General features: G+C 37.0%; 2 protein-coding genes across 2 annotated transcripts; both read left to right on the top strand.

The window, feature by feature from the left end:
• The first annotated feature begins 1,538 nt into the window (after positions 1 to 1,538).
• Positions 1,539 to 4,304, top strand: LOC101306613 (LRR receptor-like serine/threonine-protein kinase GSO1-like). The gene is made up of 2 exons (XM_004295453.1): positions 1,539 to 1,876; positions 2,273 to 4,304. Exons 1-2 carry the CDS (start codon positions 1,539 to 1,541, stop codon positions 4,302 to 4,304), a joined length of 2,370 nt encoding a protein of 789 aa, XP_004295501.1.
• Positions 4,305 to 11,824: 7,520 nt separating this feature from the next.
• LOC101306901 (probable leucine-rich repeat receptor-like protein kinase At1g35710-like) lies at positions 11,825 to 15,673 on the top strand. The gene is made up of 3 exons (XM_004295454.1): positions 11,825 to 13,612; positions 13,661 to 14,655; positions 15,628 to 15,673. Exons 1-3 carry the CDS (start codon positions 11,825 to 11,827, stop codon positions 15,671 to 15,673), a joined length of 2,829 nt encoding a protein of 942 aa, XP_004295502.1.
• The last annotated feature ends 1,169 nt before the right edge of the window (positions 15,674 to 16,842 follow it).

Genomic DNA, 16,842 nt, shown 5'->3' on the forward strand with positions numbered 1-16,842 from the left:
GGCCCGTGGGAGGACGGACGGGGCGTTGTGGGTAGTGGTGATGTTGGGGAAAACTAGGAGGTAGAGCGAGGCTTCAACCACCGATTTGTTTGACTCTGCCGACAATGCCCTTTTTAGCGGGTGGGGGTCCGAGTACGACCCGAACCCTGTAGGAAATGGGTGGGTTACCCTAAAAAAATGTTTCATTTTCTTGTTCCTATTTTTACTTTTATAGATTTTTCTTTTTGAGAAGAACTTTTCTGAAATTAAAAGATCTAGGCCCCTAAATCAATCTGGTGTTGTTGACAGAAAAAAAAAAAATAATATCATTTCATTTTGTCCTTGGAACAAAAAAAAAAACTTGATACATCTCGGACGATTGTTCGGCTCCATCTCAATCATAATTATTTTTTATTAGTATCAAAATTTTGGGGTTGCTGGATGACATTAAGATTGTAATTCGACTTTATAATAGTTTGGTTGATCACAATATGTGATCGTGAACTATTGTTATCTAGTATTTATTATTTGATCGTAGTTTTGAAATTTTTTGATGTATTGTAGTTAGAGCAAAAGAAACTCAAAATAGTTAAATACAAATGAAACGATTCGACATTACGTTATGTAATTGTTCACCGCCGACAATAGCGCTGCAAAAATACATTTGTTTCCTTTCTATTAAATCTTGTTGGTACGCCATTAAAGAAACCTATCCTCTGAGAAAGGGAGGAATCATATGGTAAACGAATCGTCATCTACACATAAACAAAGGGGGACTAAATATAGAATATGGGTGTTGAAACTTCAAATCAAAGGATGATGGGACGAAAGAACAGGTTCATGATGATAAGATTTGAACTATCATGCATATTAAACTCAGGGTCAAGAAAGCCAACCATCATATTCAATAGCTATCACATTCAATTAAATTCATGCGTTTTATGAACTCCTTGGTTTGTAATGCAATGCATGATGTAAATTCTCAACCATTATGTTGAGATGTTGTTCTCACTTATTGTTACATAACAGATCTGAACAGCCACCAAACATCAATATGGTGACCAATCCCTTTAGTAATATTCTTTACTTTTGCTGAAACTAATAATACCTTAATAACAAATGTAGGGTTTTGAAAAATGACATATTGGTAACTTTCACGAAATTGAACACTTTACATATTGTTCGAGACTCTTCAAAGTATTTACTTCATGAGTCAAAAGAAAAAATTAGATTACCAATCTAGACTGCAACTCATACCAATCTTTCTCAGCTAGTTATAATTACTGAGGACTTTTGAGCCAACTTGTTGAACTAGGTTGAGAATAAGGACTCAAACAAATCTAGACACCTCTTCCTGCTGTAGTCTTCTTGCTATAAATTCACTTGTTCTAATGAGCATTTGTATACCATGCATCAGCAACAAACAAAGCCTCAAATTAGTTATGGATGTCTATGTTTACTTCAACCCCATCTCTCGCCTCATTCTCCATTTGATGTCCCTGTTGTTTTTGGCTACTTCATGCCTAAACACAAGCAGTACTAGTGTGGTAGGATCATGCATGGAGGAAGAGAGACAAGCACTTCTCAGCTTTAAACAAGATCTCACTGATCCGTCTGGAAGGCTTTCTTCTTGGGTTGGTCACCACTGCTGTCAATGGAGAGGCATTTCATGCAACAACCGCACTGGTCATGTTGCAATGGTAGACCTCCGCAATCCATATCCATACCTCTATAATGATCTGTACTGGAACTCCACTGAATTTGAAGAATCTTGTTTGGGGGGTAAGTTGAATCCTTCTCTGCTTGGCTTGAAACATTTGAGTTACTTAGACTTGAGTGGCAATGACTTCAATGGGATTTACATTCCCAAATTCATAGCGCAGCTTACAAGTTTAAGGTATCTCAATCTTTCAAGTTCGTGGTCTGAATCTTCATTTGTAGGAGAGATTCCCCCATCTTTTAGTAACCTCTCTAACTTGAACTATCTTGACATTTAGTGGAATTTTCAAACTTCTTCCAAAACCTTTAATTGGCTTTCTCATCTCTCTTCCCTAAAACACCTCAATCTTGGAGGTGTGGACCTTAGCAGCACATGAATAAGTTGGCTGCATGATGTTAACAAGTTGACTTCACTCTTAGAGTTGCATTTGTCTAATTGTTGGATTCAAAATGATGGAAACCAACTTCCACCCTCACTATCCACAGTTAACTTGACATCACTTTTGGTCCTTGATATGTCATCAAATAATTTAATCAGTTCTTCATTTCCCAAATGGATGTTTAATCTTTCTAGCCTTACAACACTTGATCTAGCAGGCAATCCTTTCAGTGAGCCCTCTCTTGATGACTTTGCAACCCTAAGATCTCTAGAACACCTTGATTTATCTGGTACGGGACTCAAAGATCAAGTTCCAAAATTCATCGGAAATTTGTGCAAGCTAAAGTCATTAGGTCTTGCAAACAACATGTTTGATGGGGGGATTGAAGAGTTTTTGAGTGGTTTTTCAAATTGTTCATCTAATAGAATGGAGTCACTAGATTTATCTCATTGTGGGATGGAAGGAAAATTGCCTAATTCATTAGGAATGATAAAAAGCCTCCAGCATCTTGACCTCAGTGATAATCTTCTCAATGGTTCCATTCCTGAAAGTTTGGGACAACTCTCTCAGCTAGTTACTCTAGATTTATCTCGAAACTCATGGGAAGGTAGTTTAAGGGAAATTCATTTCACAAATCTAACGAGATTAGAGATTTTTTCAATAAGCACATTCAAACTTGTGCCCGTCTTTTTTAACTTGAGTGATTATGAATGGATGCCTCCTTTCAAGCTCCATAGTATTTACATAGACAATTGCCAAGTAGGTGTTGGCTTCCCTTTATGGCTTCAATCTCAAACTGAGCTCTTGTATATCACACTAAGTAATGCTGGAATCTCAGGTCCAATACCAGAGGAATGGCTCTTTAAGATATCTTCTCAAATCCAAACATTGGATTTATCTTACAATGACATAACCGGAAAACTTCCTTTCAAATTCATCTTTCCAAATCTATATAGTATAGATTTCAGCCATAACCAATTTGATGGCCCTCTCCAGCTTTCGTCCACTAATGTTCAAATATTAAGTGAGTTATCTCTTGCTTATAATCACTTGAATGAGACTATTGCATCATCTATTTGCACCATTCAATCTTTGGTTACCCTTGCACTGAACAACAATCGGTTAATTGGAAAATTCCCTCGAGAATGGGGCTTGTGGAGCAACATAGAACTTGTCGATGTCTCGAACAATCATCTGTCTGGTAACATTCCAACTTCAACAGGTATTCCAAGTTCTCTTGTACTATTAAGGATGGACAACAACCATTTTAATGGATATATTCCTTCTTCTTTGCAAAATTGCTCATTTTTTGAAAGACTTTATCTTGGAGGCAACAATTTTACTGGAAGCATACCCTTTTGGACAAGACCAGAAGTATCCCAATTGGATGTGCTACAATTGCGAGCCAACTTTCTAAGTGGACATATACCTCAACAATTGTGCAATCTTCCTTCTCTTCACATCCTAGACCTGGGTCACAATAACTTGTCAGGGACTATTCCAAAGTGTTTGATTAATTTGACATCTCTAGTCCTTTTTCCGAGTACCTCCTCAATCTCTATTGAACTACATGATCCAACAGTTGTGACTTTGAAAGGAAGAGAACTGGAATATGACTTTTTAAGAGCAGAACTTTTGACCATTATTGATTTTTCATCAAATGGTTTAACAGGTGCAATTCCAGAAGAAATAAGCGGTCTGATTGCATTGGGTACCTTAAACTTGTCCATGAACCAATTAAGTGGAAACATCCCTTCAAACATTGGGAACTTGAAGTTGCTCGAAACTCTAGACCTCTCACATAACCAGCTTTCAAGACAGATTCCCCAAAGCATTTCTTCTCTGACCTTCTTGTCTCACTTGAACTTGTCATACAACAACTTGACCGGTAGAATTCCTTCAGGCAATCAGCTGCAGGCGCTGGATGATCCATCTATTTATAAAGGCAATCCTTCACTTTGTGGGTTTCCTCTTTCAAAATGCTCAGAAGAAAGAGATGACAGGCCTCATGAAGAAGACAATAAAGATCATGTAGATGTTGGTGAAAGGCTTGGTTTATATGTCAGCGTTGTGATTGGTTTTGTTATAGGCTTCTGGGGTGTTTGCGGCACGTTGATTATGAACAAGTCATGGAGGTATGCCTATTTTCAATTCTTTGATAATGTCAAAGAGAAAGTAGTGCTAGCAATTGCACTGAAAGTAGCTCGAGTCCAAAGAAGATGGTGATCTCATCATGCATGTATAATAGCTACGAACCTTATGTACAAGATACAAGCAAGCAATAAAACAAGCCAAGGTAGTAAAATGGTGCCATTTATGATTTTATTTATTTATTTGTTCCTACATGTTTGAAGAAGACTTCAATTGCGAATGTTGAGAACTTCGGATCATATGGCAAGTAGGTAGTAGAATGATAAAACAAATAATCTTGATTATATATATCTCGGACTAATCAAAGTTATGCTTCATCTACTATTTGAATAATTAAGTTTGATGAAACAATTGTTTTCTTTTTTAAAATCTGATTTTAATGCCTCCTCTTTATCTACTATTTGAATAATTAAGTTTGATGAAACAATTGTTTTCAGTTAACAAAATTGAAACCCAAAATTAACCCAAAATCAACACATGAGGTGAGGACCTGAGGTCGAATAAGAGGTACTCTTATTATGGACACTTAATTTGATCGGATCAAAAATGAAAATAAAATGAATGAATAATTTAAGTCATCACTATTCTTCATTCAATTTTCGCATACGGCGATTTGAGGACTTGCACATTAATGGTGCAAGTGCACATTGGTGCATAGAATCCGCTCCGTCTGAATATTACAAGTGAAAGAAGTGAGATGGAAGCACTTTTATGTCTGTGTTCCTTGCTCCCTATGATATGAAATGGGATACTGATATGTTGGATTCAAGATGATTGTATAATTTATAGAGAAAATACATTTAGGACAAAAGCAATTAGCGTTTGCTCTTATGGTATGTATTAACTATTACGTGATAATTTCTAAGGCATTGCAACAAACCCTCAATACTTAATTTCCAGTAATAACTATCATGGCATTAAGTCATTAACAAGTAACCTTAGGAAGATTAAGAACAGCAAAGGATGTGATATTAATATAAGAAAGGGTGGCAGGAAGGACAGAGAGGTCACAACTAGGCAAATGCAATTCAACAAGTGAAGGGAGCATATTAACACTAGGAAGCCAATATGGTGCAGCCATGGTGAGGTTCGCGAGACCCAAGTTTAGGTACTTCAAGGAAGAAAGCTTAGGAAGCCATCTGAGGTCACTCTTTAGGTAGTTACCCTTGATATCCAAATAAACTAATCTGAGAGGTTTCCAAGATTGGGTGGAATGACTCCGCGAAAAGATGACCAAGAGAGATCGAGGCATTTTAGTTTCTCTAGTGATCCTATGAAAGTTGGAAGTTGGAGACCCCAGAGACCCCGTATTCATTCATGCTCAAGTCCAAGTAAACCAAATCTTTCAAAACAAGCAAAGAAGAGTTGATCTCACCTCCTAAAGCATGCAGGGTCACATCAGGGTCATAAAACCAACCATTGCCATATGAGTAGCGAAAAATGTCATATGGGTTACGAAGATTGAGGCTAACCAAAGGTCCAGTTAAGTTGTTGCAGCCTACACCTTTCCATTTGCAGCAATCTGACTTCTGCCACCCAAGACGAAAGCTGGTCTGAGGGATCTGTGAGGCCTTCTTTGAGCTTGAGTAGAGAATTCTTCTCGATCTCCATACAACGTGTGTTAACATCAGCCTTGCTGCAGAAACCAAGTGGGATTGTTTCAAAGAATAAAATTCCTGACAGTATCAGAATTGAAACAAGTTTAATGGAATTACGTCTGTGACCCATGCTTCTGATGAAAGCATGCAGTGGAATGCTATTATTGACAGATGGTTCGGCACTATTTAAAAGGATTAGAATTAACAGGATATTTCATATAAAACTTGCTAATATTGGTAAATTTCATAATCAGTTCGATGCCAAGAAATTTGCAAGCCTTCTAGATCCACCAATATTCCATGCTTCATTTTCGAAGTCATTGCGACAGGCCCTCAATACTTAATTTCCAGTAGCAACTAGCAAGGCATTAAGTCATTAACAAGAAACAACAGGTCCAGTGGAGACAATTATAATAAACTTAGAAGAGACTACTACTACTGCTACGAGACTACAACGCAAGAGGAAACTACCTTTTCACCGTAGACTCGATATAGTTCAACATCAAGACTTCCAATGTTTTCGACCCAGTCAAGACTCCAGGTTCCTTGTCTTATTTATAGTGACTGAATTTCATCATGTTTAATATAGTTAACTGCAGATATGAGTCAAGCACAGTAAGAGAGTCCAATAAACTTTGATCATCCAGAGACTTCCAAATCAATCATTCCAATTCTAACTAAGGCCCATTAGTTGTAAGATGCTTCTTAACATATTTGAATCCATATTGACATCAAATGCTGGTTTTATTCATACCTCCAAACAGACCTTTCTTGAAGCAGTTTCAAGTGGTAGTAAATATATGAATGTTTTACATCAATAATATATATAAATTCCGGCCAAAAGAAACAAGCTTTACATTAAGGAAAGGATATGTTTATTACATTGCTTTATTTTCTGAATCGAAAAAAGAGTAAACAAGTGCTTTTAAATTTCACCTGTAATGAAACATATCACCACGCTTCCAACAGCTGGTGATCCATAGACGTCCAAATACACTATGCTTACAACATGCTTAATTATTTGGACGTCTGCATTAGCTGGAAACTGAGGAGATTCATGGCCTTGGCAACCGGTTAGTAACGGATACCCAAAAAGAGGATCATTGCCTTCATTGGAATGGTGGCGATGAGTTGGAACAGAGATGTCATGGCTGTGAAGCAGAGCCGCTGTTTTGGACGAATAATATGTGGGCTAGGTGGAGAAGTGTTATGTTTGGGCTGTCGGAGGTGACGTGGGCCCAACAGGTTAAAGGGTCCACCATTTAAAAAAAAAATAAGTGTTTCCTCTAATGGGTATTTTGGTCTTATGCGGGCTAGAGAAGAAGTGTTATGGCTAGGTGGTTGGACGGGATGTGGGCCCAACGGGTCGGTGAGGTCCACCATTTAAAACGAAAAAAAAAACTAATCTAATTTGGTCTTATGCGGGCTAGGCAAAGAAGGGCTATGGCTATTTCGTTACGGGTTAGGCGGTTGGACGTAACGTTGGCCCAACGGATAAAAGGGTCCACCATTTAAAATAGGTATTTTGGTATTCCGTGACTTTCATCTTCTTCTCTAAAATCCGTATTCTCGAGTAACATTTAGACGTCTATGGATACAACATGCTTATTTTTTAGTTTTTACAGTGTGTTTTTATGCCAGTCAATTGATAGGTTGCAAAGATTTGGCGTCATTTTCAGAAAGAAAACGAAACAATCGTAGGTTGTACGCACTTGGTATAGTTGTATGTACAGGTCGGGGCTAGGACTAAAGTAAAAGAACAAGAAGATATATGCAAGAAGCAATAGTTTAGTTTAGAACAGAAAGATCTTTACAAACTCTTAGGATCATAAACAACAAGCTTTCAAAACCCTGCTCTATTCCTGAATGAAAAATTGTGAAGTTAAAACTTAAAACTTAAAACTAATTAAATTTCCGAGAAAATTAGATAAAAACCCAAAATATTAGACCTCTTTTAAGATAAACCCATACATATTTTTCTTTTATTTTACACCAGACATACTATATAGAGCAAATGTCTATAATTAATAGTTTTCTTCATTTTTCGGTTTCTCTAATTTGCCCTTCAGACAGTAGAAAACTAAATTTGGTATATTTCTCAATTTTAGCATCAATTTGAAACTCAAATAGTAGCTAAAATTTAGTTGGATTTAACTTTGTCATAATCAATTACATTCTTTAATTTCTTACCTTGTTATTACTAACTTAAGTGTGTGTGTGTGTATATATATATATATATATGTTATATACATAAGTATGTCATTTGTAATAGGATGATACTTTTCATTCCTAAGCTCACATTTGGTGTCTTTCTACGTAGTCGAAAAATGTCTAATTGTAAGGTACACGTTCCTTTGATTAATTTTCTTTTTTTTAGGTATATTATTCTATCATTTCTTATCCTAATCGAGAGAACAATTTATTCTCTACTACTTACATTTCTAATATACCTATTAAGTAGGGTATGATATGATAATATACCTAAAAACATTTCTAATATACCTATTAAGTAGGGTATGATATGATAATATACCTAAAAAGAAGAAACCTAAAATTGGGTTTAGGATATAGGGTTAAGGTATAGGGTTTAGGGTATAGGTTCAGGGTATAGGGTATAGGGTTTAGGGTATAGGGTTTATGGTTTAGGGTTTAGGGTTTAGGGTTTAGGGTATAGGGTATAGGGTTTACGGTTTAGTGTTTAGGGTATAAGGTTTAGGGTATAGGGTTTAGATCATATATCTTATTCATATTATATTTTACCTTATATATAGATTAGAGAATGAATTCCTTTAATCTAGATTTTTTTCATAAAAATAAAGAAAACTACGTGATACTTGCAAATTGATTGAAAAATGTTAGTGTTAGAAGAAAAACTTATAATTAAGGTATTTAAGACAACATCAATTAAACTTATTTATTATATTTATATGTTATAGTTGAATTGTGGCAATTGTGTAAAATTTAGAAAAAATAGGACATAATATTTATCATAATTGATACATTTTAAATGTCTATCTGATAGGCTTCAAAATTGGGTGTATATGAAAATTCCCCTAAATTTCATGTGCCCTCTGATATTTTCGTATACAAGCAGCCTTCACTCTATGAATAATGAAGTGGCCGGAAATATGTTCTCCTCCAAAACTTAAGGTTCCACAAACGCCCCAGAACCCCATATGATGAAACCAATCACCGCGCTGTTGATGAGCCCCAACATTTCAAAGCCATTGTCTTCTCCACCACCTCCTCTTGGAACTGGAGGCGCTCCGCCATTGACTTGGCAATCAGGCAACGGATAACCACAAAGAGCGGCATTGCCTTCATATATTGATGGATCAACGGTTTTGAAATCACTCGTATAAAAAAAAAACGGTTCTGAAATCACGAAGGGTGAGCTCTCCTTAAGAACCCATTTACCAATTTTGTTTAAACAAAATTTACCCTGCTTTGCTTAAAATTGTTGACGCTTTGCTTGTACTCTGAATAAAGAAATTGTATATTTTTCCACAATTCAAACCAGTAGCTTTAGTGCTTTACCGAGCAAGAAATTGGTGCATGTTTTACTGAGTTTGCAGTTTCTAAAGTTTGTGTATGCTTTTTAGACTTGCGACAACGGTTGAAAGAACCAAAGAATTAATTGAACACATAAGACAAGGATCACATATGCCTTGTTTTTGCAATTATTTTTGCCTAATATATACGTGGATGCAAACCTTTGTTAATTGGTTCCATTGGTGGTCGGTGTCCTTGAAATTGTTCGTTCCATGATTGGTAAGTAATATATAAGACTGGTACGACCTTTTATTGTAAATCAAGTATGTGTACGTTGATAATCAAGTTGAATTGGTACCTCATTGTTCTTTAACATTATGCGTGCATGGTTATACTCGGTTCTCAATCATCACTAAGAGGATATGAATGATCATATTTCACATAAGGAAAAGATGGGTGAAACTACATCAGTAAGGGCAACTTTAGCAGATTATATATTTTAGTTTTTAGTTATTTTCGATAGCGTGTTTAACTTTTTTGATATTTTTGGAGCTCTAGCAGACTAACCAAAGTTTAGCAATTATGACTTTTAGTTATCTCACTAGCTAGATATAGAGAGCGAGATGACTCAGATGAGGCTAACTATAATTTAATACATTCCTTGTAAGATATTTTACGTGATATATAAATATATTTAAACTATTTAATCTTTATTTGAAGAATAATGTTGATGTAATGCTAGCTAAAATAGAGAGTATTGATGCAGCTGCATTTCTAAAGTGACTAACCAAAATGACATTTTAGCTAATTTGATTAAAATTTAACTAAAAAATGGCTAACAATGTTAAAGATGTTCTAATATATCTTTGTTTCAAGCTGTGTTGAAGTTTAATATATGATCCGGAATGTACGTTGTCGATCTTCTCCACTTGGAAAATTAAGGTTGAGCCTTTTGGTGGGATACGAAACAAATCCCACCGGATATTTATCGTCTCTCATTTGCGTGGTGAATCAAGCAACTTTCGTTACTTCAAGATTTTGATGTTCTGGTTTAATTATATATGTTTTCTCCAATGAAAATAACATTTATGAGGGCGATCATCTTTTGATATAGACCAGCTGATAAGGTGAAAAGGACACTGGGGGTGATATAGCTGGAAGCAAATCACCTGTTCCGGAAAACCCTATGCCAACCCTTTGCCACAAATAGTAATTTGACATCTGGCATCTGGCCACTAAATTTAACTAAGTTAACACTGTTAATACTTAGGAGTGCAAGAAAAAAGGAAAAAGGAAAAAGAAAAAGAAAAAAACCCTTTGAAAACCTATGAAACCCAGAAATTTCAATCCCAGCCTTTTTCCCCTTGCTTTCTTCTTCCAGAAACCCAGCCTTCTCTTTGTTCTTCTTCTTATCAGATCAAGACTCATTTGTTCTTCTTCTTCTTCTGTAATTAAGTCCAACTTTACCCAAAACTAAGTTTTCCAGATCTATAGCCCTCTCAAACCCACTTACATAACCTCATCGGAAAAAAAAGACCTCACTTCCATAAGCTATAGATCTGGAAATTCATAGCCCTCACCACATCTGATAAGAAGAAACAAAATCAAATTGCAACAACAATTAAACGAAAACAAATCTCAATTACTCTCACAACATCTGCCACACCGATTATCAAGTTTCACAATTCTCAATTGCAACAACAAAATCTCAATCTTCTTGGCCTGCAAAATCAGCTACGATTTTCATTTTCTCATTTTGGAAACCACAACTATATTTGTTCTGCCTCTCTCCTCTTCTCTGATCTGACGTCCGTCGGCGACTTTAAATTCAGGATATCTTGCATTCACACCCTGGCCCTCCTAAAGATCGAATTTTCGTTTGAACGGTTGAACCTCTCAGAACTTTTGGGAATGGCACCATTGGTCTTGATTTCACATCCATATAGAGAACCCAAAATGAGAAGAAAATGGGATATGAACTTAGATCAACCAGAAAGAGTTGCCCTCGTGTTTTTGTTTTTGTTTTTTTTTTCGTCCTCCACAAACTAAACGGTGTTAGTAAATAATGAGTTAGTGGCCAGATGTCAAATTACTATTTGTGGCACAGGGTGGGCATAGGGTTTTCCGGAACAGGAGATTTTCTTCCGATATAGCTAGACTCGTTGTACGTCCAAACATGGACTAATATTAACTTTTAGCTAGACCAGAAAATTCGCAATACCGAAGACGTAGAAATTAAAGACGTCTTTGATGATGGAGACCTTAACTTATAAAATGGGATGACTGATTACACGTACTATTAAGAGGACTTCCAGCCAAGGCAAGTCATTGCTGAGAAGGAGAGCTTAACTTGTTAAAAGGGGTTGATCATCGCAATCAAACTTGTAGAAAGAGCTGAGTACGTAGTTACGTACTGTAGAATCTGAAAATCTCACAGCACGGTTCTAGCTTTGAAGCCTATATAAATTCACTTGTTCTTTGTTCTCAGTGACAAAGAATCCAATCATGGATTTCCATGTTTACTTCAACCCTATACCTCGCCTCATTCTTGGCGTCCTGATTTTGTTGTTTTTGACCTCTTCGTGCCTAAATACTAGTACTAATGTGGTAGAATCATGCATGGAGGAAGAGAGACGAGCGCTTCTTAGCTTTAAACATGATCTGATTGATCTATCCGGTCGACTTTCTTCTTGGGTTGGTCATCAATGCTGTCAATGGAGAGGGATTTCCTGCAACAACCGCATTGGTCATGTTGTCAAGCTTGATCTCCGCAATCCATATCCATTGCACCCGAATGTCACTAAATTTGAAGAATCTTGCTTGGGGGGTAAGTTAAATCCTTCTTTGCTTGGTTTGAAACATCTAAGTTACTTAGACTTGAGCCAGAATAATTTTCAAGGGATTCACATTCCTATCTTCATCGGGGAGCTAACAAGTTTGAGGTATCTCAATCTTTCAAATTCGGGGTATGGTAGTTCATTTGTGGGAGAGATTCCCGCATCTCTCGGTAATCTCTCAATCTTGAACCATCTTGACCTACATTGGAATGATAAAATTTCTTCCAAAAACTTGAATTGGCTTTCTCATCTCTCTTCTTTGAAGTACCTCAATCTTGGAGGTGTGGATCTTAGCAGCACAAGAGTAAGTTGGTTGTATGCTGTTAACAAGCTACCTTCACTCTTAGAGTTGCACTTGTCACATTGTTCTATTAATAGAAACCACCTTCCACACTCGCTGCCTACAGTTAACCTCACATCACTTTCAGTCCTTGATATGTCATATAACGTTATTTATTCTTCGCTTCCTAAATGGATGTTTAATCTTACTAGTCTTACAAAACTTGATCTCGCGGGGAATCATTTCATTCGCCCCTCTCTAGATGAATTTGTAAGACTAAAATCTCTAGAACACCTTGGCTTATGGAGAATTGGACTCAAAGGTCACTTACTTCCCAAATTCTTTGGAAATTTGTGCAACCTGAAGTCATTAGATCTTTCAAGCAACATACTTGATGGGGGAGTTGAAGAGTTTTTTAGTGGTTTTTCAAATTGTTCATCTAATAGAATGGAGTCACTAGATTTATCTCAGTGTGGGCTGGTAGGCAAATTGCCTAGTTCATTAGGAATGCTGAAAAGCCTCCAACGTCTCATACTGCATGATAATCTTTTGAATGAGTCCATTCCTGAAAGTTTAGGACAACTCTCTCAACTAGTTAACCTTGATCTCAGTTTCAATCATTTCGACGGTCCCATTTCTCAAAGTTTAGGAAATCTCTCTCAGCTAGTTAGCCTTGTTCTTCGTTCCAATCGTTTCTACGGTTCCATTCCTCCAAGTTTGGGACAACTCTCTCAACTTGTTAAGCTTGATTTGTCTAATAATTCATGGGAAGGCAGTTTAACAGAAGCCCATTTCATAAATCTCACTAGATTAAAGTATCTATACTTGAGCACAACCCCACAAAATCATGTGCCCACCATTTTCAATTTGACTGATTATGAATGGATTCCTCCTTTCAAACTCCATACACTTTTCATGGACAATTGCCGAGTGGGCCCTGGTTTCCCTGTGTGGCTTCGATCGCAAACTGAGCTCTCATCTGTCAGACTTTCAAATGCTGGAATCTCAGGTGCAATTCCAGAGGAATGGATGTCTAATATCTCTACCCGAATCCAATTTTTGGATTTATCCAACAATCAAATAAGCGGAAAGCTTCCGTTCCACCAATACAACTTTCAAGATCTGCTCGAGATAGATTTCAGCCATAATCAATTTGATGGAACTATTCCATCATCTGTTTGCAGCATTTAATATCTAGATGTCCTTGCTCTGAATAACAATCAGTTATCCGGAGAATTCCCTAAAGAATGGAGCTTGTGGAGCAACATACAAAGTGTGGTTGTCTCAAACAACAATTTGTCTGGTAATATTCCAAGCTCGATGGGTGTCCCAAGTTCTCTTGTAATGTTAAAGGCAGACAACAATCAGTTCAATGGAGAAATTCCATTTGCCTTGCAAAATTGCTCATTTTTAGAGAGACTCTATCTTGGAGGAAACAAATTAAGTGGAAGCGTTCCTTCTTGGATAGGTTCAAAAGTATCCAAACTCACAGTGCTGCAATTGCGATCAAACTCTTTAAGTGGACATATTCCTCACCAACTATGCAGTCTTCCTCTCCTTCATTTCCTAGACCTTGGTCACAACAGATTTTCAGGGACTATTCCCAAGTGTTTGAATAATTTGACTTCTCTAGTCTCTGGTCCGGATAATAGCTGGCGTTTCTTTAGGGACTTTGAGGAAACAACCGTGACTATAAAAGGAAGAGAATACTTCACTAGACTAGTGTGGCAGATGGCCATTATTGATCTTTCTTCAAACGATTTAGAAGGTGAAATTCCTGAAGAAATTAGCAGCCTCGTTTCATTGGTTACCTTGAACTTGTCCATGAATCAATTGAGTGGAAGTATCCCCTCCAAGATCGGAAACTTGTACCAGCTCGAAACTCTTGACCTCTCCCTGAACCGGCTCTCAGGACACATTCCACAAAGTCTCTCAAATATGGCATTCTTGTGTTACTTGAACTTGTCTCACAACAAATTGACCGGAAGGATCCCATCAGACAACCAACTTCAGACGCTCGTTGATCCATCTATTTATGAGGGCAATTCACTTTGTGGATTTCCACTTCCAAAATGCCCAGAACACGAAGTCAACATGCATAAGCCTCAAGATCACGGAGATAAAGAGGAAAAGCTTGGTTTCTATACCAACACGGTGGTTGGATTCATCATAGGTTTTTGGAGTGTGTGCGGCACATTGATATTGAAAAAGTCATGGAGGTATGCTTATTTTCAATTCTTTGATCACATTAAAGACAGAGTGATCGGAGACAAAACATATATTCGCCAGCTTCTATTTGTTTATCTTGTTATTTTGGTAATGTTAGCAACATTTATCTACTATGCTCTTATTTTTTCAAGTATTGTCAGTCTGGTGAGTACGTAGGGTGTTGGCTTTTGTTTCTGGTAGAAAGTTTTGAAATTTCCTTTGAAGAGTTAAGGTTCTCATGTCCCCCTCTTGGTTTGTAAACTTTTTTTGTTTCGTATGAAAATGGGTGGATTTGAGGGGTGGTTCACCTTCCAAAGGCTAGAGCTCCTTATAGAGGAGTGAGAATGCGTACGGGTCATTGGTACATCAGCAATGCAGGGGATTCATTTTGCAGAGTATATATGATACCTCAATTTTATTTTTATGTTTGACAAAACAATCGTCACATACACGATCCATCATATAATGTACAATTGACAGGTACTAGATTATTACGATTTCTCCTGTATATTCCTATATATATACACAGTAATGTCGAAAAAATGTCCAATCTAGAGCTGAGTCTATAAATGCCAGGACAGCCAAACCAGATGCCCAAACATCATCATCCAATACATGTTCAACATGCGTGGCCTAGCAAACGTAGCTTCCAGTTCTTTGACCATATTAAAGAGAAAATTGCACTGGCAATTGCATTGAGAGTAGCTCGTTTCCAAAGAAGAATCTGATTGGAGACAAGACATCTGTATAATGTTGCTGTTGTTATTTTGGTAATGGCAGCAACATTTATCCGCTATGCTTTCTTTTTTTCAGTTGTATTGTCAGTCGGGTCTGTGCAGTATCAAGTTTGGAATATACATGATCCATAATGAAACTGTACAATGACAAACTAGATTATTGAGATTTCTCTTAGATTATTGACATACTATACAGTAATGCCGAAAAAATGTTACAATCTAGAGTTGATTCTCTATGAATTCCAGGAGTGCCAAACCAGTTGCCCAAACATCAAGTTCTTCAGAAGAGTGACTTATGCCTCCTCGATACCCTTGCATCATGTCCTGCTCCACTCATCAATATAAGCTGCATACTTCATCAGCTACGAGGTCAGCTGCAGCTCAGAAACATAAATGACTGCATTTGCATCGTACAATTCTCAACTATGGAATGTTTCTTGTTTGTATGGTTAAATGAAAAGTAATTTAGGCATGCACCTAGATAAGAATGCTGAAATACTTTTATACCATCACTCTTGTCTGTCCAGCTATGCCTTTAAAAATCTCCTAGAAGAAAACCAACCCATTCCATGCAGTACTGGCCCTTGTTCAATGTGAATCTACAACATGAAAATACCAGCAGGGTTTGCAGTCAGAGCACTCGAAGCACTTATAACATATGCATCCATTTTATTGCTGTTTCCACAGAGAATATACTAATACAGGTTATCAACATAACCAGCATAGGGCATTATTTATACCTCAACATAACCCCATACTGATCAACTTCGGGTCTTATCTGAGCAGCTGCAAGTGCTCTGTTATTTGAATAAATATAGACTGAGGCCATGACAAAAGATCGAGTGCAATACATGACATTGCCAATGTACATGATAATTCCACACTGCACAGTTTCCACTATATACATTTGGTGTGGTATTCCTTCTTCTTCTTTTTTTATAATTTTTTTAACGAATAGTGGATTAGACTATGATCATTGTATTATGATTCTTTACCATATAATTTCAGTGTAGGAGATGGAGATCAGTTGGAGGTTGGGAAATATACATGCCACTAAACATCAGTGCTTAACCAAATCAAAAATGGAAATCATAGAAGTGATCTTATCATGGATTGCAACCGAGGCCTTGTTCGAGCCTTGTCTTAATGGAGAGAAAGTGTTATGAACCCCAATGAACATTTCATTTCAATCCATTTACATCAAATTAAACATGACGTACATAACAACTAAGTCATGCAACTTGAGAACTTCGAACATTTTGCACCGTTGTGCAAGTAACCCAACAATCAAAAGGTGTTTGATTCAATTCAGCCATCGATTCATGTTGGTGAAAGTTCTACTCTCAGTTGGGCCACTATTTTGGGCCATTCAAAGAACCCCTCCTCAATCCACAAACAACTCAAAACAAAAACACAAAGAAACAAAACCCAAAAAAACCAAAGAAAAGCAAAATCCAGAGT

Source organism: Fragaria vesca, linkage group LG3 (genome assembly GCF_000184155.1).
Source record: "Fragaria vesca subsp. vesca linkage group LG3, FraVesHawaii_1.0, whole genome shotgun sequence".
Taxonomy (NCBI): Eukaryota; Viridiplantae; Streptophyta; class Magnoliopsida; order Rosales; family Rosaceae; genus Fragaria; species Fragaria vesca.